The following is a 24579-nucleotide window of genomic DNA, read 5'->3' as shown; positions in this document are numbered from 1 at the left end:
TCCATAGTCACAAAATTCAATCTTGGTTATAGGATATACCACCTTTAAAATTCATCAACTTCTAAAAACGCACTGCCTACAATATTGGGCTAACGTACAAAAATTACTCAAATAGGAAAGCTTTTATAGACTGAAAACTGAGAGGTTCAGCTATAATTCAAAAAAAAAAAAAAAAAAATCTCAACTCATACAAAATTTGTCAAAATAAATGAACAGTTATAAACTTATACTTGATGACAGCTCTAGCTTTCTTTTATTTGACAAATTTACATGAATTTGTAAAGTACCTACATTAATCTTCTAAGAAGAAAGAAACTTGCAACTTCCTCATAAATTTGCTGGTTAAATATGGCATGCACTCCAATGATAAAAGTTTATAGAATACTTGTTCACAGTCAAAATTTCTATTGCACTATAAAGGGTAGCACAGTCAGTTAGGGACCATTCTTCATGAAGCGGAGGCCACTAATTTGAATCTCCCTTTCCCTCCCCCCTTGGACTAAAAACTTTAAAAAAAACTGCCTTAAATTTTTTGGGGTTCAATCTTCTAAGCAGAAAATTCATGTGATAGTTTCAGCTCAAGTTTACACAAGATAGAAACAATATTTGCCTGCAACAACTGAACTGTACATCTTACATAACGATGGGTTGTTCTCCCTCAAGCTCAGATATAACTATTAATGAGTCTGTCAATTGAAGGGAGAGGGGTTCTGACTTGGGAATTGGGTTAATAACCTGCAATAATGAAAGGTTAAATGAGATGCCTCAACTTATTTTATTCAAAACCAAATTAAGATATCATACCTTCTTGTTGTTTTTCACATAACCTATGGCAACTTCTCGCCGTAAATACGCTCTTTCAGTGAGCTCAGAGAATGATGGATCCTCTCCTTCTTTCATGTAAAGGCTAATATCCTATCAGGGAAAATACAGGCAAATGAATTATATGGCTAGAATGGATAATGGGCAGGTAATCACAAAGGAGGATTATTGCTGAAAGGTCACTGGTTATAGCAGAATATTCTAGTTTTTCACTTGGTTTACATTAAGAGGTGCATTTTATTCAAATATTTTCAAATAAATATATCAATACATAAACCACAGTGGCTAGGGTTCACGGAATAGCAATAATGTTCATGAATAACTGTTCACATAATTGCTGATCAGACATTAGAGATTTCCCAAAATGTTTTATCAGTAGAAAAAGAAGGAATGAAAACCATTTAAACTATTTGTGAGAATATTTAAATTTAAGTGCAATGATTTAGCACGTTGGCTGCCCAGGAGTCTATGAGAGGAACCTAGTTCCCTAGCAGTGAGTGCTAATCCTTTCCCTAGAAATTTTACTCATAATTTTACGTTCACCTCTCTGCTTTTGTGAACTCAACTATCATGACATGCAATATGATAGATCAATGCGTGGAGCTGGAGGAGAAATCCCAAGGGTGGCAATTTGTATTAGTGTGTCAGGGTTGTATCATGTTGACTCGTGAGTATTTGACTATGTGGGTCGACACTAACCCGACATGTTTATTAATTGATCAAGATTCCTCAACCTTAACACGACCTGTTTATTAAACGAGTCAATTGTGTCGACCCGTTTATCAGATTTTATCAAAGCAAAAAAAAAAAAAAATACAAATCTTAGTATAAACCCAATTTATTTGAACTATGAAAGACCAAACAGATATATTTTTTAATATAAAATTTAGAACTAATGAGTAACTTCATCATAAATAATCATTCAAAACTAAAACATATCTCAAAATCACAAATAATCAATCATAATATGTCAAACAAAATAAACCACAACAACTAATAAGTAAAATGACATTTGGTTAAACATGTTAGATGGGTCAAACAGGTTTCATGGGTTGGATACGAACATGAACTGTTTATTAAAGGGGTCAATCGTGTCAACCCAAATATTCCACGAACCCACTAAACCTCAACCCATAACTTGCTAACTTCAGATTGTGTCGAGTTTAGCCTCAACCCATAATCCGCTAACTTCAGATTGTGCCAAGTCAGGTGATATTGAAATTTATATTTTGGACAACCATGCCTTTTTATTCTGTAACCAAGACAGTACCCCCCAACTGGTAAATGTGCCAGAGGTCTCCCAATCCTTAACCACCTCATTATCCTCAATTTTAGGAAGAGTTCTTTACAACTAGATCAAGATATGAGGTAGATGGGATTACCTTCACATATATTTCATCACCCTCTGCATTAAGGATGTCTTTCCACACCTCATTCAATTCACTATTCTCTGCCACTGTTATGCACAAACAGATAATTACAATCTAGTATGAAGTGAAACATTACAAATAATGTGACAGAAGGTATAGTACAAGGATTCAAGACCTTGGGCTGTTACAAGGCTCATTACTTCCTCTGCTGCAATGTAAGTCAAGGATGGCTTGATTCTTGTAATCTGTAGGAACCACAGAAGTTTGATAGATATTATTAATGTGGAAAATACCCATCAAAGATTACAAATGTTCAAAAAATAAAAAATAAAAACTAAGTCTGCTGAAGTATTACTTGTTTGCCCAATTTCGAGTCAACAATCTCTGCAACCAGATTTTGTACCTGCAATACAATCATTCATCACCCTACTCTTTTCTCAAAAAACTTTTTGACAATGCAATAGTTACAATGGGGTGGGGGGATTTGAACCGTGGACATCTCCATTGGTAACATTAGAAGGTGCCATTGGTAACATTAGAAGGTGCCATAGGAGCTACAAGGCTCTTGGCACTCTTTTCTCACAGAACTTCTTCATTACTAATATTCTTCGAGTAATAAATCCCAGAAACTAATTTTTAAAAATTGAATATGAGGGATTGATATGACGAAACTTAAGTGATCAATTTTCACCTTCACTCCAAGTTTGTTGATGATATTTTCAGCAAGGAGAAGAGAATATGCGGAATGCTTGTCTGCCCTGGATGGATCTGAAGAGAGAATGGTTAATGCCAAGGCAACTTTCAACTAACTGAAACATCATGCATTGTTACCTCCAATAAGCCACTCTCTATCACATATGACAGCAATTGAAAAGGGAATATCTTCACCATTATTGAATGAATTTTGAATATTCACTATGGTTTCCTTCAAGGTGTCATAGTTCATAGGGTTTCCAATCTGCAGCATATGAAAAGGATGAAGGATTAGAAGAAAAGCAAGAAAGCAGAAGAAAGAAACAAACAAATTGGAAGAAAAGGGATCAACTCTCTAGGTTGACTGGAACAGTACCCTGTGAGAAACCCGGACATTTTTTAATTTTCCTTGACCAGCAATGATTCTTGCCCTATTCCTGTCATCTAAGGGTACATCTGATAATATCTCCTGCATACACATAGGTAATAATGAGTTATGAAGAACCTTAATGCATGTGATTTTTGAAAAACATGTCCCATCAAGCTTTGCAAAATACATCCATATCAATTACCAAAGATATCTTTGTCAAGATAGCAACTAGTTGGTTCGTCTATCTTCTCAAAAGAATTTTAAAAAAAAAAATAGCAACCAGTTGGTGACAAAGTTCATTTGAAACCAAACAAGCAGGATACCCATCTTCAGAAAGTTGATGCATATTGGCTGTCAAGCGTTTGATGAAAACATTCAAGAAATGGATATAATGAGCTAGTGCGATAGTACCTTTAATATGGACCACAAATATTAAAGATGCTCAAAAAACATCTTTTGCCTGACTAGAGGACTATACATTGAAGAATAAAGTTTGCAGAGAGACCTGGAACATTTAAATGAATGGAAGGCTGGTGTTACTAAATTCTCCCAACACTAACTCCATATTATACACTTATTGAGGTGGTGAAAGTTGTGCATCCATCATTAACTCTTCTTGTTGATCTTCATAAGTACTTTCATATTGACTTATCAATAATATATCCCCAATCTCTGACCACCATAATGTCACAAAAATTATTAATGTCGAGTATATCTCAGGCTCAGTCACTAAAGATATCATATGCATTTCCATCATGAATGTTCTAATTAATATGCCAGTGCTTATAGCCTAATTTTGACACCCTTGAACTCCAAGATCGAAAATGCTCAGATTTGAATTAATGTACAAGCTCACAACGTATAGTAGACACAGTATGATGTTCCGAAAGGAAAATAGGAGCTATACCAATACACTGCCAGGTCCAAGATAATTGTCATATTCTTCTATCATTTCCACAACATCTGGGCGCCACCCAAGCAAAAGTATGTATTCTTTTGGTCCAGGGTTCCAGTCTGATGCCTGCAGTCATGTACAAAACAATTACCCAGACTGATATCCAAAGTTCTAAAAAATACTGTCATTTGATCAATTATCTCTTTTGGGATTTTGTACCTTGGAACCTGATTTGTTGGGACGTTTTACAATATTTTCAAGTCGTGTTTTTTCCAATTCAAAGGAATGGTATGCCAAATCACCGTTATTTTTTAGAACTTGCTGATTTTGAGTGGAACTACTCCCTTCTTTGACAACATTTAAATATTCAACTTGTGGTCTCTTTGTTCCTTGAACAGGGGAAATGAACAGTATCTGAAATAGGAAAGTGCAATGATACTTTAAAGTACACACAAAAAAATAAAAAATAAATCAAAGGAGGGAGTGTCATGACCCAATCATCAAAATGAAAAAATTTAAATAATTTCTTGGAGAACTCATCTTTCCTTATATAAAATAATAATAATAATACTAAATATATCATATTGAATAAAATCAATCATGACCTTATCAGAGAACACAATGGCATAAAGAAAATTCCATACACAACATAGGTTCATCAACATTGGAGGGTGTTAGAATAACGGTTAAGTGATTAACTTCAACCTTTTGCAACAGCTTAAGCTTTTGGTTATATTAGTAATTTATCATGGTATTAGAGCAAGTGGTTATGAGTTCAAACCTTGTCTCAGCTTTGCCTCCCATTTAAAAAGTTAAAATTCCACATGTTCTACCCCACTTATTAAGGGAGAGTCTAGGCTCACACATGGGGGGGAGTGTAGAATAATAGTAGAGTGATTAAATTCACAATTTCTTACTAGCTTAAACTTTTGAGACGGTAATTTATCAAAGAGTTTCGACCATTGTCCAGTGTACAGCTGTGTGCTGTTAGTGCTCATCCACAGCAGATAACATGGCAGCACATTGCACATCGAGAGTTTTCCCCTGAAGGTAAGAGTTTTAGAAACTAAGTGCAAACCTTCCAATGGTTCTAGGGACTAATAATTCTACTGGTTCATTTGACAATGTCGTATATAGACTATTTCACCACATGACATCAAATATATATATATATATATATAAATTAATCATATAAATTTTATAATCAATAAGGAATTATATTATTACAATGAGAACTCTAAATTGTAAATTCTCCTAAAGAATTACAGATTTATGAAATCAGCTAATGAATTACAATAAAAGCCAAGCAACACAAGACACAAGATTTTATGTAGTTCAGTGAGCTCTATGCCAACAAAAAGGTCCACTATCAATGATAAGGATTTCAACTGCACTCAAACTTTCACAAACATAAACCCAAATCTCCAATACACCAAAAGGTACTCACTAACACACAAGAACGAAACTTGTTTTCTAACCCTTCTCATACACACCGATATCTTTCACCCCCAAAAGAACTACTAAACTACTCTTTGAAGAACCTTACTCAAGTTCGAGTACCTCCTCTGCTCTGTGTGGGAAGACCTCTTGATCAAATCCACTGAATCCTTCAAAGTGTCACCTATATATAAGACTCCGGCCCAAAGAATAAAACATTACTTCCTTGACAATAAATGCCAACTACTTCTTTGACAAGGAATACACTTTCTTTCATACCAAGTAAACTCTATTAGTTAACTGAATCAAACTAGAAATTTGAGGCAATTTCTAACCAAAATCTATTTTCTTTGTAAGGCCAGAAAAGAACAATGAAACCACCCAACCTACCAAACCTATCAATTATATGGTTTGATGAAAATACTCTAAATTTTTTGTCACAAACTTTTTAGTTGGGATGAACAAAAGACAAACAGTGCGCTAGCACCTTGGATGGTTCAGTGACCATCAAGGTCTGGAAACATTAACATAACATCTTGAGAGAGAGAGAGAAATCTAATGTATTCAGTTTCACAAGCCACAAGAACTCTCCAAGTTGTGGTGCCTATTAAATTATAAAATAAAGAGTAAATAAATGATGTTTAGATATCCATCATGTCCACATACTTTGTCAGTTTGCTGCAGAATTTCATTGTCGTTTGGATGGAAGTATATCTTCCCACTCCGGTAAAGACCACAAACAACTGCCTGAAAGGAATCCATTTATAGAAAATATGAAAATAAGCAGCCCCATACTGAAGATTATTTATAAGCAAAATTAAATTTGGTAGTTAGCATTACCTTTTGAAACCCTCGCCTTATCTCGCTATAGGTCATTCCAGCTAGATTGGGAAAGCTACAAAGATTAAATACATTTTCTGCAATATGTAGCCATAAACTAATTAGATTTTTTAGTAGAAACTACATAATCACTAGATGGAAATGGGGGCTTAAAAAATAGTGCGTCACTAATTTTGTTTATAAATCTGGAGTAAAACACCACATTATTTGGTGGGACAAACATTTGACCAAATAACAAGTAAAAAATTCGGATAGAGAATTTTATAAGTAGAGCATTAATGGTAGATTTTGTTATCTTATCAACACATTCATAAGAGGCTTCTCTCCCTCTCTAGGAAAAATGCTAGATAATCTTAGGGGTGTGTAGAAAACCCACCGACCCGTCAAACCCGACCTGACCCAACCCGACCCGCCGAGTTGGGTCGGTTTTTAAGGCTTGGTGGGTTGAGTTGAGTCACAAAAATTTTGTTTATAGCGAGTCGGGTTGGGTGTGGGTCATAAAATTACAAACCGGCCAAACCCGACCCGACCGACCCATATTTAATATATATTATATATTTAATAAAATTTTCTTTTAAATCAGCTATAATTTAATATATACTAATAATAATATTATATACTATAAGTGCTTATATATAATATTATATATATACTAATAATAATATATTTAATAAATTTAATAATACTAATAAAAATTTGCCAAACCCATGAGTTCAACCCGACCCATGTGGGTTGGGTTGGGTTGGACTTATGTGATGTGTTGGGTCGGGTTGAAGGGATTTTTTGATCCAACCCGACCCATGCACACCCCTACTGGATATCATAACACTTTAGAGAATTTGAATAGTACTTCCATAATTAAGCAAGTGCCTGTAGATCTTTATGAGCCCATTCTGCCGAGAGCATTGAACAAATAATTTGGATGCAACATCTTCTACTGGTTCTACTTTCAGGCCTGAGATTGATTTCAAGAGTTCACATGTATTGGGATTTGAAACCTGCATTCGTTAAAGAGGACTTTTTCAACTTGAATAGGCAGAGTGAATCTTAAAACCTAAAACAATTAGAAACTACCAATAACTAATATACCTCAACAATGGTGGGGACAGATTCCATCTTCGGAATTGGTTGTAGCGCTAATACAGATAAAAACGCATCAGTATCAACTTCATACCTAATCAATTGAAGACCTGGAGTTAGGAAAATTTAAAAGTGAAATTTTAAGAATCTTGGCTAAAAAAAATGCTTTTACACTACACAAAATGATCTTATGAGCCACAGATACTGATGTGTACAATGGGGCATGTCCTCAGTGCTTCCAATTGGGTCATTCATAATCAAAGTAACATGCCTATTAGCTCTTACTACTAAGTCATCTTTTGATTGAAACATGGATAACAGGTTAACAAGTTAATGCCTAGAATACAATTGCATTCCCCATTAAATGCAGAATTCCGATGAATATAAAATGTAGTCCATTGATAATAATACAACTTTGCCATCTCCTTGGACAGTCTGAAAGGCTATGGAGGGAAAGCAGCTTTAAACCAAAAAATTAGAATAAACATGAAAAACCTAACTAGTTCTTTTAAGTTGATCAGGTTCTTACTTATCTCCCTTTGTTGGAAGTATAATTATTGCACGTGCTTTGTTTGCCGCAGCGTTTTCAAAGGATGTTGTTAAACTAAGGCTGCAACTGTAAAAGTGGAAAAAAAAAAGGTAAGAGATGGAATCAATTCAAGTTTAGATAATTATATCTCCCCAAATTACAAGTTATATCTTATATTTATTTAAAATCTTAAAACCTGAAACGAGAGAGCCATGATAAACTCTATGAATGACAAAATCCCATTCCCAAAAGAAACTAGCTTTCTGAGAGAAAAAAAAAGGGGTTGACAAAGGTAACTGAAGAAATCAAGCCTGTAACAATAAAGCACCATTTGGTTCACAGTGTCAGCCAAAATCAACATGTTTGCTAGCTATATGTCATACAGGTAGCATTCAATCTGAACACTGGGTACCATGCATGCATTTAAGTCAAGCAATATCATAATGTCCACATGCATTTCTTTCAATTTTAAAGCCCTCCAGATCAGCAAAAGAAAATTGAAGGATAAAAAAAAAATTCGGAGTGGTTCATTAGAAGCTGTAGTAACTATCAGTCTTAAAAACTCAAGCTGTTAGAGAGTGAGCTGGTAGAATATTGATTAAGTGATTAAATTTTCTCCTTCCCATCAGCTTAGGCATTTGGAATAAGTGATAGTTTATCATGGTATTAAAGCTAGTGATCTTGAGTTTGATTCAGCAAAAAAATAAAAAAGTGATCTTGAGTTTGAAACTCGCCTTTACTCTATCTTCCATTTAAAGTTAAAAAACTAGATGTATTGAGAGATTCTAGACTCACACATGAGAAGTCTTAGAATATTGATTAAGGGCCCGTTTGGATACAGCTGAAAACTGAAAAACACTGTAGCAAATAATTTTTAAATGTGTAAATAGTACCATGAGACCCATTTTTAATGAAAAAGTTGTTGAAAAGTGAAATTTGTGGGTCATAAACAGTAAATTTGTGCTGAAAAGTCAATTATTGCGGCTAATGTTCATTGAACAGTAGCTGCTACAGTAAATTTTAGCTGGAAATGCGGGAAAAAAAAAAAAAAAAAGGCTGAAAAAACGCATACGTCAAACGTGATTCAGAAACGTGCTAGCCAAATGAGCACTAAGTGATTAACTTCACACTTTCCAATTAACTTGGGTTATTTGGCAAAAGTGATAGTTTTTCTGGACCAACAATGTATGTCAAACTTATAAATACGATAACAAAAAGGTTGTTTGCAGAAGCAGTTGGGTAAACAAATAGCAGGATCAATTTTATACTTTTATTCATGCTATTTCAAGAATTTAAACTTCTTTCCAATGATTTCAGCAAATAACTTCAACCCCAATAGAGTAATTTTCCTGCTTTAACACTGCATATAATTATTTTAGGATATTTTCTTTTTTCTTTTTTTTTTGGTTATATAGAGCTTAGATATTACTTTAGTATGTATCTTGACCAAAAGTGGAAAAACAACAAGGGGTCCAAAATTTGGTGGCAAAGCCCCTTGCAATGAAAGAAATCTTCTATTACATTTTTTTTTAGGCTACTTCGCGCTTATTGTCACTAAGTAGCCTCGTTTCAATAATATCATTTTGACCTATCCAAAAAAAAAAAAAAAAAAAAAAAAGATAATCTCAATCATAGAATAACAAAAACGACAACAACAATAACAATACTAATAGTAATAGTATTGATAATAATGATGCTAACAATAAAAAAAATTAACAATAACAACATCAAGAATAATATATCATAAATTTCATTGTGGCAGAATAGGCAACCATCAAGGGATCTCCAACCAAGTAACAATTGAAAAAGAAACTCTAGGCATAGAACTAGAGAAAAGAAAAAGGTATTTTCTGCAAGTTGCTTTTGTGATTAGAAGAAGGATTACTCAATATTTTACCTCTTTGTAAGGACATCAATATGACGGAGATCTCTGGCCATATTGTCTGCTATCTTGTCCATCTGCTTCCTTGGAAGATCAGACATAAGAAGAATTCTCTGCCTCCTATAAGTACATATGAAGATGATCAAAGAAGCCAGTAATATAAGCATAGAGACTGATATAGAACCTATACAGGCAGTGCAAGACCAAATTACCTAACTGTAGCAGTACCTAAACGAACAGAATATTCATGATACTTATTTAGCTGCTTTAGTATGAAAGGCAGATGACTGTTAACTCCACATATAATGATATGATCACTCTCCAGAACATGAATTTGGGCTCCTTCTCTGAGTTTTTGCATATTGTTCTGTCAAAAATAACTCATAAGGATGCCATTTACTTAGAAGCACGCATAAGTATAAGTTTCTTGTTTCAAAATCTTACTCTGACTTGTTCAGTCATTGTGCTCAGCAGGCGAGAGTAAAACAATATGCCCCATATAGCAAGAACAAAGCCTATAACACGTTCAATGCGTGTTCTTTGCTGGAGTTCAACACATAAAGATTTTGTTTTAGTCACAATATATACGATTTTATGATCGTATAAAAGATACAAATGTGGTAGCAATTGAGGAAGTTAACAAAATTATCATATTCACAAGAGACGCACTTTTAAATGAGTAGATGAAGAACACAGACATGCCCAAGCCTCCCAGCAGCAGTCCTCCAGAGATTGTCCACTACCCCTGTGTTATTCAACAGAGGAGACACCAGATAGGCAAATGATCATGAGTTTTATTTGCTGTAGGAATTAATCAATTTAATAGGAAATAAATTGCTCTAGAAACAAGTGGAAAAGGATTAATAAAAAACCTTTATTCAGGAGAAATGAAAACCAACTTAAAATTAACTACAAAAACTATACCCAAGGTTTAAGATGACTTGATTTCTCACACTCAACGAAACTAGAGCTGAAGGGATTACTTAAAGGCAAAATACAATATAAATATATCCATCACTGCTCTTAATTTCACATGATAATTTGTACTTTCTTCTACATTCTCAACCAACGCATCATGTAAATCATACAGAAAATAAAGTTAAGCAATCCAAAGATCCAACATCAGCTAGCTATTGAAGAAATGAATCATCAACATATGAGGAAACACATTTTGATAATAGTCACCCTAATGATATATATATATATATATATAAGCCTATTGTCCATTGCAATCTGTTACAAATCTTGTAATGTTCACTTCACGACAGATTTCCTTATAACAAAGCAAACAAAATATCACCTATCATCCTGAATTATGATACATTAACAAGAAATTTCTGGCTCAAGTTCTAGAACATTATACAATAAAGAGGACAAGATCCCTTGCTGGCACCAACTCCAACAAGAAAAGTGATAGGGGTCTACATGATGCGGGAAGCGCAAAGAAATATTTACTTTAATTTAGCTCTCGTTTGGGAGGAAGGAATGGAAAGAAATGAAGAGAATAATTTTAGAATATTCTTCCCTTCTCTTATTTGAGAGTTTTATTGGAGGGCTTTCCATTCCCTTGTTTGAGACTTTAAGTAGGAAGGAATGAAATGGATGGGGGAATACTTATTCCTCTCTATTCTCTCAAAACCTTAAATTTTCATTCCCCCAAAAATTGGGAGGAATTGGCAGGAATGAAATTAAATTTAATGAATTTTTTACTAAAACTCCCAAAATGCCCCTATATATTTATCTCTTTATTTTAAAATAGGGGTCTAATAATAATATTGTCATAAAATAATTTCATTCCTTTCCTTCTATGTTACTCGCAAACAAGGTTACTTACCTTACCTTCCATTCCTTTTCATTAATTTATTTTAAAACATCCAAACAAAGTTACTTAATTCCATTCCATCCCTTTCTTTTCAATTCATTTCCCTTACTTAAATACATTTCATTCCTTATAATCATTCTATTCCATTCCACTACATTCTCTTATGAACTCCCAAACAAAGCCTAAGGGAAAGAGACAAAAAAGATGCAACTACATCTTTCAAAAATTTCCTTGCCATAGACTCCAACAAAATGAGACTTATGGTTGTATAATGTATAAACAAAACTACTCAAAGCAGACAATTCTATCTCATATATGGAAAATACCATCAATAGGGATGTATCAAAGTTTCTCCTAAAATTGGTAGATTGTAAGTTACCTGAACTTTTTTTTGATAAGTAATGAGAATTATATTAAACTTGAAGAAAAGATGAAAACATCAAATACAAGGTGTTCATGATGGTGAACACAAAAAACAGAAAACAAAGACAGCAGAGAAACTAATCTTAAGGAGCACATCTAAGGGAAGTAAGAAACTCCTGAATAAAAGAACAGTTTGAAGAACCCCAACACCTAGCCCATCCAAAGAGAGTACTTTGGCTGAGAGCTTGTAACTGATCAAGCGATTTTTCTAAAGCCTCAAAAGAGCACCTATTTCTTTCCATCCAAATAACCCACATCAAGCAGCCAAGAACCATATTCCATATATCTGAAGAAAATTTCCCAAACCAATTGTTCCAACAAAACACCAAACTCTCCACTGAACCTGGCATGACCCATTGAATCCCAAAAATAAGTTACCTGAACTTGAAGAACATGAAACCACCAATAACAACAAACGAGAAGCACGCTACAAGGAGCACCACAAAAAACCTACAAAACATCAATGAGAACATAAAGGCTTTGTTAAATTCATGAACACATTCATCAAGTACATAGAAGGCACATGAAACAGCATTTTCAACATCTTTGATCAATAAGCAGTGGCAGCATAAATTACCAAAAGTAAGTTAGACTACAGGAGAGGCATTACAGATATCAAATCACAAGTTAAACCTCTCTTCTTGTTGTGGAGTTTTTCAAATAAATTTGTTAGTTTCCACAAGGGGAAAGTGCACTCTGCCCATATAGAATCAAAAGATGTTCTTAGAATTATATTGACTGAAAACTTCATTTGACAGAATGGTTTTCCACATTTTCTAGTCCATCCCAAGAGATTTAGCCTGGCCTTCTAATTCTACATAATGATAATGGTCATAACACCAACACTGGCATTCTCCAAAGCTGCCATATTTCTGCAATTTCCCAAATAAATGATGCGTGCACAATAGAATTAAAAAATAACTGAAAATTATAATTTAATATCAAAATGTGATAGATGGTGTCCCTTGCAAGAAAGAGAATCACATGATACGTTTTTGAAATTGAAAATTCATTTGAAGTGTATGGCATACTATATAATTCCAAAAGGAAGATATATATTATGTATAATTTACACCGAAACCACATCATTTTGAATGCAAAATAAGTACACAAACAGGGATCATACTTAACTTACATGGCAACATTTTTCTCAAGTTGGATGTTAAATAAGTACAACCCCCGTGCAAAGCTCCATCTAATATCTTGAAATGAAGGCAAGGACACATCCAATTGAAGAGGCCTAGGTTTATTCAGGGAATTAGATATACAAGCAAAAGGCAAGCTTGTTGCCCCAAAAGTCTGAACCATTCTGGGAAGCATTTTTTGGACCATCTTCGTCAATGAGTTAACAAAATTTAGCTGCTTCAGTCTGAGTAGGAAATACAATGACATCGATCCCATCAATATCTTAGTCTGATAATCCTGCACAATGAGTAAATTACATCAGGATCTCTACTACATATTACCACCAGCAACATAGCATGGATCAAAGATATAAATTGAACCTCATTAGTATGCTCTTCTAGACCCAAAGGGATAAGTGCAGAATTAGTTTGTACAACTTATCAAGGTCAACTCATTGTTAATAGAGAACACAAAAGTGATTCAAGCATCTAGACATTCATTGGCCAAACAATAAAATAAAATGAAGGATCTAAGTAGTTCCAAGGGTCATAAAACTTGGTGAGATCTTCCACTCATCCAGAAGTGCAATTTTCTTTTTTGGTATCAATTGATAAGTTAGAATATTATGGATTTTAGATCACAATAGTTGTTAGAATTATGGTTCAATAATTAAATTCAAAATTTCCTAATAGCTTAAACTTTTTGAACAATCGGTAATTTAATATGATAAGAGCAGAAGGTCCTAAGGTCAATACTTGTCTCCATCCCACCTCCCATTTAATTTGTTAAAAATCTCAAGTGTTAAGCCCCACTGATTAAGGGGGATTTTGGGCCCACACGTAAGGGAGAGTATTAGAATTATGGTTAAATGATTAAATTCACAATTTTCTAATAGTTTAAATTTTTGGGAAAATTGGTAATTTAACAATTTTAAACAAAAAAAATGAAGTAATTAATGAAAAAATGGACTTTGTAATGCATTTTTTGGAAAAGGTGAGTTTTTACATACACATCTCAAAATATGAGTCACTTCAGGATTTTTCTTGAACTTTCACTCTCTGACTTTATAATCTTCCAATAAGTAAGTTGAGCATAAAAGCTAGAATGCTAAATTAGTCAATTTCAGCAATAAACAGCATACAAATTACATGGACCATATGGCTGATTAGTTGGAAAAGGTTGAGCTGATAGTTGGTGCGACTATACAGCTGAGTTTCAGGGCATTCTTAAGTAAACTCATTCAATTGTCATCAGCTGGATCAGTGAAGGATTGAAGGCCACTCAAAGCTGATAAATCTCCTTAGAAAAGCAAAAGATATCTTCTCTTGAGAGATCTTAATATTTCCAAATTGATTATACACTATCCAAGATCTCAAGAAAAAAAAAATTTGAGGAAGCAAATTTCCGGACCAAAAAATGGAGGAAGCTAATTTCCAGCAATAGAAAAACGATAAATAAAAAATTTATATAAAAAAAAAAAAAAAAAAAATAAAAAAAAAAAAAAGGCTCTATTTCATATTCTTCCACTTTTTTTTGATGAATTATTCCATATTATTTCACTAAATACTTACCAAAGAACCATTATTCCTGTCCATCCTAAAGAATTTGTCATTGAAATCATCTGAAACATTTATGTACATAGTTGAGTCTAACCTATCTTCAGTTCGTTGAAAACTGGCCTCCCATTTCCCTGTAGAAGTTATCATAGTTATTCACTGGTTAGGCACCTAAAATAATGTGGTTAAGTCAATTCAAAAACAATTGTAGAAAGCACAGAATATATGTTCATCACCAGTAAATGATATAAAAACAAGTATCTATTTTCAAATGAGTCTAACACATTTGAAAATTTTGAATCCCCTGATAAAACAGTGTATAAGTATACTTAGATTAACCCTAACAACATTTTATTGTACTCAATCAGATAATACCGTGCAAATCGGGGTTGAATTTGGAGAAATTTGTCTATGGACAGAGTTTAACTCTAAACCAGTTTGAAGGAAAATTCCTTCAAACCCACTACATGGCGATTCATGAAATCATCCATGTGTACTTTTAGTCACATGACCTAGTTAATGAGTCATGGGACTTGTATAAATTATTTGATGAGTCATGATTTAATACACTTGGATGCTTTATGAATCGCCACATAATGGGTTGGAAAAAATTCCTCCAAACCAGTTTGGAGGAAAACTTTTTCCATTGTGTCTTGGGTTAATTTGATTAGCCCTTACACCGTTCTATTATGCGCAATCAATAATAATATGCAAATTCAAGCACGCCCTCATTTACAAACTTAGTGTCTAAACTATGTATTCTAACATTCCCCCTCAAGGGGAATCAAAGATATTGCACATGCCCAACTTGCTTAAAGTAGTATGAAGCTCTACTTGAGACTCCTTTGGTTAAAATGACTGCTACTTTCTCTCTTGTCTTCACAAGCATTGTATAGATAATGCCATCATCAAGCCTCTCCTTGATGAAATGTCTGCCAATCTCAACATGTTTAGTCCTATCACGTTGTACTAGATTATAAGCAATAGTTTCTCTCTAGATTGTAAGCAATATTAATGGCTACCTTGTTGTCACAATATAATCGCATGTGTTCTTGCATGTTAAATGCCCAATTCGCTAAACATCATCTTCACCCAAAGAAGTTCTCAAAAACCATACATTGCTTGAAATTCAGCCTCTACATGGGACTTGGCTACAACTTTTGTTTCTTGCTTCTCCAAGTGACCAAATTACTTCCAACATAGGTATTGTACCCTAAAATAGATCTTCTATTAATAATAGTATCTGTCCAATCTGCAACTGTACAGGATCCTACCGAAAAGTGACCATGATTAGAGAATAGTAATTTCGACCATGAGCAAATTTCAAATATTGGAGAAGATGGTAAACAACATTCATATGAGATACTCGAGGTGCATGCATGAATTGGCTAACCACACTAACAAAATAAGCAATGTTTGGGTGAGTGTGAAATAGATAAATCAGTCTTTATCATCTAATACATCCTCTAGATCTTCATCCAGTCTATGATTCCATCAAGGTATCACAAGAAAAGTTGTCAACACCGTACCATAGGCTGTTTCAATTTGACCATCAAAACAAAATATTTTGGTACCAGTTAATATTTATGTAACTTTTTATATAATCCACAAATTTTATAAGTTTAGTATATTAGCCCAATAAGCATATTTTTATTTTATAACCCCTTTTATTTTTCTTTTTTTCTTTTAATTCTTGGAATAGCAGATATAGATCAATAATTCCTGTTTCAGGGGGTATTCATACAGGTTTAGTGGCTGGTATAATGCAGTATTGACAAGCCTTGTAACTAAGTCTTTCTATTTCTTCAAAGAGATCAAGGACGTATCTCCGCTGGACATAAATATATTTTTCTTGGACCTTAATACTTCGATACTCAAAAAATATTCAAATCTCCAAGGTCCTTTTATTTCAAATTCAGCATCTAAATATCCTTTCAATATGTTTACTCCCTCAAGATCATCACCTGTTATCATTGACATAATCAATAAAAGCAATAGCCTTACCCTGAGGTGAGTGCTTAATAAATAAGGTGTGATCACTCTGAGCGTGTCTGCATCCATAACCCCACATGGTGGTCTAAACTGTTTAAACTATCTCTAGGTGATTATTTCAATTTGTACAATGATTTCTTCAATCTATACACCTTCTCTTGAGTTGAGAAACTTCTAAAACTAGGAGGAACATCCATACAAAACTGCATCTTCTAAATCACCATGGAGGAAGCCATTTTTTACTTCAAGCTGATTTAGAGTTCAGTTCAAATTAGCTGCTAATGACAGAAGAATTTGTATGGAAGTCATCCGAGCCATTGGAGCTAATTTCTCCTAATACTCAATCCAGTAGGTCTGAATGAACCACTTTGCAAACAATCTAGCCTTGTACCTCTCAATGGACTCATTTTCCTTGTGCTTAACAGCATAAACCCACTTGCAACAAACTATTGTTTTCCTTTCAGGACTAATTCCTAAGTATTGCTTTTATGCAATGCTATCATTTCCTCAATCATGGAATATTTCCACTTAAGGTTAGTAAGAACATCCTATACACTACAAGGAATGGGAACAGAAGACAAGTGAGACACAAAGGAACGATAGCCGGGTGAAAGATTTTGATATGAGCTGTAATTCGATCTTGGATGCAAAATCTAGATAGGTGGAAAGTTCTGATAAGAGATGTAATTTAATATTGGATGCTGAGTCTAAGATCTAAATCCCTTACAAAGGGCAATAGGAGCATCTAGATTTTATCATTCTTATCAGGATTAGAAGTAGGAATGGGATTGGAGATATCACCTGAACCTCAGGAGGTTGGTTGACATGGAGTTGGCTGGGTGATCTTAACCTCCTGTCTCCTGGAGTAATTAGGGAAACATCCCTGCTGATGGGAGGGAACTCCCCCTCCACTGGAGAGGGTTCTTCCTGTTCCACCTCATCAAGCTGCTGAGATTCCATCACAAAAGGCAGATGGAGTGGCTGTTGGAGTAATATTTTTATGGTTCAAATGTTCAACTTGAGTGACAAAGAAGGAAGTAATCACAAGGGACACACAAGGGTGAGAATGAAGCTCCTTTTCACTAATTCTCTAACACTGAGGAGGAGTGTGTGAGCCAAAAAAATAAGAACAAGACTCAAAGAAAGTGACATCCATGGAGGCAAAATTTTACAAGAGTGGGGATGATAAAAATGATATCCTTTCTATGTAACAAAATAGCCAAGAAAGATACACTCAAGTGCAGGAGGATCTAAATTACCATTTGTTGGGTCAAAAAATGCATTCATGCATCTAACTAGGAATATAATTGTAACAATGTTAGTCAATAAGTATCAAAAAGTAATTCCATAGACAAGTTGTGGTGTTGTTGGGGAAAAAAATGAAATCATTATAACGGTGTTGGTTGGCATGGCTCCTTTAAAACATTAGATTTATAGTCAAACTGCGAAGTGCGTCAAGTGGCAATCAGTCCAATTGATATTTGAGTGATCTAAGTACTTCTGAAAAAGCGCAGATATATGATGTACAGATCAAGGACAAACAACCAACAGCAGGCTCAAAATAGGCAATTTCAAGACAGGAAGTAAGGCTGCCATCCAAAAAGATGGAAGACAACAGCATCAAGAATAATTATATTCAGTCAATACTCCAAGGGAAGCTCAATGTGTGACAGATGAGTGAAAGAAATTAATTTAATAAAATATTTTGTGAACAATTGAGCAATGAAAATTTAAGGCTGCCTCCGTATCAAAAACAAAACAAAAAAATGAGAAGGAAAAACATAAATAAGCTATTTTCGAAGATAATCAGCTAACTTAAGCCTGTAGGTGCACCTTGAAAAACTAACAGGAAGTGAATCATTTGCATTATAAATCATATCATAGCCATAATATAGAAAGATAATTTGTCCATGACCTAACAGTTGACAATTGACTGAAAATCATTAGAAAGAACCATTTGAATGAGCTTCCCAAACAGAGCATGCATGATACATCTGTTTAAAACTTTATACAAAGATTTAGACGATGGGTGGAAACAAAGAACTGGACAAGAATAGGTCAAAAAAGTAAGCAATTTTATTTTATGTGTTGATAGGAAGCGGGAAGATGAATTCATTTGTGTGTGTGTGTGTAGAGGGAGAGAGAGAGAGAGAGAGAGAGAGAGAGAAATTCATAGATGCATTTATGTTATTGTTTTATTTAGAGAGTTTATAACTCACTTCCATTCTGTAAAATGGAACTCCGTGCATGTATGGCTGAATATTTTATCCACCAGAACTGGCCTGTCATTGATATCCTGAAAAGTATCATGTCAGTGTCAGCCTCCTATAGCTTCAACTCTCCAGTAAAAATTGAAGAGAATAGTGTTTTCACATAAAACAGAACCTTTTTATACATGCAACATGTGAGCAACATCTGCCATTATTTAACAAAAATAAGCACCAACAAATGCATAAGGCACTAAAATTTCCCTTTGTTACGCCACGTGCCTTGATTACAATTTTTTAAACTGTAAATCTAGCCAAATTTCACATGTGATACTAAAAAGTAATGTTTTATGCAAAAACTAAACGTAGTATTCCAGCACACCTGTTCATAACAGTTTAGATATATAAGAATAGAAAAGAAAACAGAGGCAGAAAAGGAGAGGAAGAAAAATTATAAAAACAAAGCTATCCTACAGTTGATATAATGAGTGAGAGACAAATTTTGGACTCAGTGCTTATTGCAAATGAGTGCCTAGACAGCAGATTGAAGTGTCATTCACCGGGTGTAGTTTGTAACTACTAATCATTTCTCTATTCTTATGAATGGATCCCCAATAGGTTTTTTTGGAAGTTCCTGTGCTTTGAGACAAGGTGATCTGTTGTCCCCTCTTCTTTTCCTTTTGATTATGGAAGTATTAAGTCGGATTCTAAAGAAAACTAAGGATAGTGGTTTGCTTCATGGTTTTCATGTGGGACCAGTTAACTCTATTGGGGTACGCATATCACATTTGTTGTTTGCAGATGATACCATTTTGTTTTGTGATGCTTCTAGAGAACAGGTGTTGTCCATTAGGTTGGCTTTGTCTTGCTTTCAAGCTTTTACTGGCTTAAAAGTAAATGTGGGGAAGAGTGAGATTGTCCCGGTTGGGGAGGTTGGTAATATAAGCGCTTTGGCTAACATTCTCCGTTGTAGGGTAGGTAGCCTACCTATGAAATATTTGAAAATGTCGTTGGGTACTTCGTATAAGACAGCATCCATTTGGAATCCTATTTTGGAGCAGATGGAAAAGAAACTTTCAGGTTGGAAGCGTCTGTATTTGTCTAAGGGTGGTAGACTTACTCTTTTGAAGAGTACCCTTTCTAGTCTTCCTACATACTAACTATCCTTATTTACCATCCCTGTAGCTGTGGCTATGGCTGATAGGTTGGAACGTATTCAAAGAAATTGTTTATAGGGGTCTTCAAAGGAGTGTTTCTTTGGCCCATCTCTGGCAGAGGGTTGTTGCCACTAAATATGGAGAGGGTCTTGGTGGGGGGGGGGGGGGGGGGGGTTGAACAAACCGTGTAAGTTAAAAAGAGAGCTAGCTCCTCCTTCTATTGATTTAAGTCTTATTGTGTTTGAAATGTTGTTTTGCCTTTGACTCTTAATTTCCTCTGCTACTCAATTATTTATTTGATGTGTCCGGATTTCATCTGTGTTTCTAATTGATACTCCTTTCTTCTCATACTCGCTATTTCTCTAGGGATCACAATTAATTATGAAGTTGACCTTTTTTGATAAGTAATAAGAATTAGTATTAATCATGAAGAAAAAACAAATAAAGCAAATACAAGGTGTTCATGATGGTGAACACAATAAAAAGAAACAAACAACAAAGATAGAAAAAGCAACTTAAGGGACAATTCTAAGGGATGTAAGAAATTCAATGATGGAAGAAACAATTTGAAGAACCCCAGAGCTTGTAACTGAACAAGCAATTTCTCTTTAGACTCAAAAGAGTGCCAATTTCTTTCCATCCAAACAACCCACACCAAACAGCCAAGAACCATATTCCATATATCCGAAGTAAATTTCCCTATCCAATTGCTCCAACAAAACACCAAACTCTCCATAGAACCTGGCATAACCCATTGTATCTCAAATACCTGTAACATTTGCACCCACAAAGAGTGAGCTACGAGAAATTGTAGGCTAAGATGATCCACAAATTCCTCATTACAGCAGCACATATAGCACTGATTCGCCAAAGAGAGCCCTTGAGTATCAGATTATTCAAGGTAAGCATTCGACCATAAGCTACGGTCCACATGAAGAAAGCTACTTTTTTAGGAACCTTAACTTTTCAAATACCCTTCCCAAGGAAACTAGGGATAGGAGCACCTTGGATCTTTTGTAATAGGACCGAATATCAAATTTACCGTTCCCATTGAGACACCAATGGGAACTATCACACCCAACACCCCTAGGAATCCGAGAATGAATGAAATCAAGGAAAGAGAAGGCAGCTTCTAATTCCCTCTCGTGAAATCTCAAATTCTAAAATCTATCTATCCACACCCTATGACACAATACATTAGAAATGCACGCTTCCTTCTCATTTGAATATGCATATAACTGAGGATAGATCATTTTAAGTGAGATATCCCCAACACACCTAACATGCCAAAGAAGAACATGGGAGCCATCACCCACCACCAGGGCCAAATGTTTGGAGAATCTCTCCTAACTGTCATTAATACCATGCCAAAGACCACACCCATGTGCTCTTTTGCATACTTTAATATTTCACACCCCCCCCCCCCCCCCCCCCCCCNTTTCAAGCACAATCCCTATTCAAATTTATAAAATGGAAATTTTCTCTGTTTAAGGACTCTTTGTGTGTGATTGAGGAGTTGATTGGCATTTATAATTGTTGTGTGTTTAATATAATTAATGGTTAGTGAGAGAAAGGATGTGATCAAAAGAAAGAATAAGAATGTTCTTAGATAGAACTGAATGGGGAAAAATTGATCCCATATTGTTCAGTAAATGGTTTATCGGCCAACTTTTATTAGTTGTGATTGAACAATTGCAATTCAAGTTAGTATAAACCGAATTCATTCCATGGATTGCTTAGTCTGCATGTTCATGTGCGCGTTTAGTAATTTACTTGTTATTCAAAAAGGCTTTGATTTAGGGTTTACTTAACCAATTGGTAAAGTCTCTGATAGTTAAATAAGGATATAGAGTTCAATTCTGCTTATACCAAAAATTATTGTGTCTTGATCTGATGATAAAGAGTTTCATCAGGAGGTTGAACTCTCTCAAAAAAAGCTTAGGTTTTTGGGAAATAGACAACAATGCATAAGTAGAATGTCATTAATGATTGGCTTAAAGACGAATACCATGTGACATCTCTTTTGAACAAACCGTGTAAGTTAAAAAGAGAGCTAGCTCCTCCTTCTATTGATTTAAGTCTTATTGTGTTTGAAATGTTGTTTTGCCTTTGACTCTTAATTTCCTCTGCTACTCAATTATTTATTTGATGTGTCCGGATTTCATCTGTGTTTCTAATTGATACTCCTTCTTTCTCATACTCGCTATTTCTCTAGGGATCACAATTAATTATGAAGTTGACCTTTTTTGATAAGTAATAAGAATTATATTAATCATGAAGAAAAACAAATAAAGCAAATACAAGGTGTTCATGATGGTGAAACAATAAAAAGAAACAAACAACAAAGATAGAAAAAGCAACTTAAGGGACAATTCTAAGGGATGTAAGAAATTCAATGAATGGAAGAACAATTTGAAGAACCCCGAGAGCTTGTAACTGAACAAGCAATTTCTCTTTAGACTCAAAAGAGCCAATTTCTTTCCATCCAAACAACCCACACCAAACAGCCAAGAACCATATTCCATATATCCGAAGTAAATTTCCCTATCCAATTGCTCCAACAAAACACCAAACTCTCCATAGAACCTGGCATAACCCATTGTATCTCAAATACCTGTAACATTTGCACCCACAAAGAGTGAGCTACGAGAAATTGTAGGCTAAGATGATCCACAAATTCCTCATTACAGCAGCACATATAGCACTGATTCGCCAAAAGAGACCCTTGAGTATCAGATTATTCAAGGTAAGCATTCGACCATAAGCTACGGTCCACATGAAGAAAGCTACTTTTTAGGAACCTTAACTTTTCAAATACCCTTCCCAAGGAGATTGCAATTAAGTTCAATCACAACTAATAAAAAGTTGGCCGCATAAACCCATTTACTGAACAATATGGGATCAATTTTTCACCATTCAGTTCTATCTAAGAACACATTCTCTCATTCTTTCTTTATGATCACATCATTTCTCTCACTAACCCATTAATTATATTAACACACACACAATTATAAATGCCAATCAACTCCTCACAATCACACACAACAGAGTCCTTGAAAACAGAGAAAATTTCCATTTATAAATATTAGCATAGGGATTGTGCTTGAAAGTACAAGTAGTTTAGTTACACGTACGCTCTTTAACGTTCTAACCATAAAATGAAAAACAACCAAAAAAGGAAATGTGAAAAAATATTTTTAAGCAAATACACACACACACACACATATATATATATGAAGATTTTATTACCTCTTGGAACTGGAAGTGGAAACTCGGCCGAGTCTGGGAACTCGGGGAGGTAAAATCCATGCCTGCGAGCTTTGCAGTTGAGTCAGAAGCATCTCTGTATTTTTTTGTGTGTGTGAGAGAGAGAGAGAATCGAAGATTTGAGAATCAATGCTATTGTATTATTATTATCGTTATAACGGATATAAAGAGAAGAAAAGAAAAACAGAACGTGATATTTTTATTTTTTAATGTTTGGTTGGTAGTGTAGTGCTGGTTGGAGAAATGAAATGAAAAGACAAAAAAACCAAAGATTAATAAGAAATAAAGAAGAATGAGTTATAGGACTGCGTAAAGGGTCCGTACAGTAGATAGCAGAAAACCACATGGGGCTAAATTTGCGAAGCAGAATGATGGGTCAGTCTTGTCAAAAATCTTTACAAGTCCTTTTCTAAGTCCTAAAGAGAACAATATTTCTGGACCACTTCACTGTCACGTTCACGATATATAATTTTCGGTCACATAGACACACAAGTGCTGCTGAGTGCTGATAACATTTTTATTTTTTTAAGGACCCCAAAATATTTAAATATTTATTTGGATGTCAAAATAAAATAAAACACCTTCCAACGTTTATGAATCATTTTGTGGATTCTGAGCTAATGGCCAAATTATCACTTGCACCCAAAAACCAATAATTGAGCCCATCTTAGCCAATAATATCTAGTATACCAAAATTGAGCATCATCTTATTGTTATCATGTTTCTTTTATATTATTAACTTTTAAGTAATGATTCAGTTAATTTAATTAGGAAAATTTTTGACAATTAAATAAAATATTTAAGGTTTAATTATTGTCTATATCAAAAATCGATAAAAAGTTATTATAAAAAACAGAAGTGATAAGTTGAAGCTCTCTTAAAAAAACACTCTCAAATATTTTTATTCTTTGTTATTTTCTCATTTGATTGATTTGTTGCATATCATTGTTAGCAAAGGAAAATTTTAAGCTCTAAAAGACTTTACATGTGATTCATGCACCATGTGATTTCTCATTTGATTAAGTTAGTGCATATTATCATTGACAAAGGAACTTTAAATATATATTTTTTTTTTTACTTTTACATCACACGTGATACATAATGTGAAGCGT

General features: G+C 34.4%; 1 protein-coding gene across 1 annotated transcript; it reads right to left on the bottom strand.

Moving 5' to 3' along the window:
* Positions 1 to 224: 224 nt before the first annotated feature.
* Positions 225 to 23627, bottom strand: LOC111996679 (putative ion channel POLLUX-like 2). Its single transcript, XM_024028680.2, has 24 exons — positions 23450 to 23627; positions 19056 to 19132; positions 14860 to 14978; positions 13299 to 13585; positions 12542 to 12613; positions 10588 to 10663; positions 10363 to 10461; positions 10131 to 10285; positions 9934 to 10038; positions 8037 to 8123; positions 7517 to 7601; positions 7278 to 7425; positions 6428 to 6504; positions 6254 to 6334; positions 4370 to 4564; positions 4163 to 4276; positions 3262 to 3354; positions 3024 to 3150; positions 2884 to 2960; positions 2548 to 2595; positions 2368 to 2437; positions 2205 to 2278; positions 805 to 915; positions 225 to 735 (listed from the first exon to the last, which is right to left on the bottom strand). The coding sequence occupies exons 1-24, from the start codon at positions 23539 to 23541 to the stop codon at positions 634 to 636; spliced, it is 2571 nt and encodes an 856-aa protein (XP_023884448.2). The 5' UTR covers positions 23542 to 23627; the 3' UTR covers positions 225 to 633.
* Between the last annotated feature and the right edge of the window lie 952 nt (positions 23628 to 24579).

The sequence above is a fragment of the Quercus suber genome, unplaced genomic scaffold (assembly GCF_002906115.3).
Source record: "Quercus suber isolate HL8 unplaced genomic scaffold, Cork oak 2.0 scaffold_26, whole genome shotgun sequence".
Classification (NCBI taxonomy): Eukaryota; Viridiplantae; Streptophyta; class Magnoliopsida; order Fagales; family Fagaceae; genus Quercus; species Quercus suber.
Note: the sequence above shows the minus strand (reverse complement) of the source record. Positions and strands in the feature narration are given on the sequence as shown.

What these genes read in the sequence shown, in the direction of transcription:
- LOC111996679 (XM_024028680.2), bottom strand. Translation starts at nt 23,541, where the DNA reads ATGCTTCTGACTCAACTGCAAAGCTCGCAGGCATGGATTTTACCTCCC. An exon ending in TCCACTTCCAGTTCCAAGAG is followed by an intron (nt 19,133 to 23,449) that starts GTAATAAAATCT and finishes GATACTTTTCAG; the next exon opens with GATATCAATGACAGGCCAGT. An exon ending in TTGGACCTGGCAGTGTATTG is followed by an intron (nt 3,355 to 4,162) that starts GTATAGCTCCTA and finishes ATGTGTATGCAG; the next exon opens with GAGATATTATCAGATGTACC.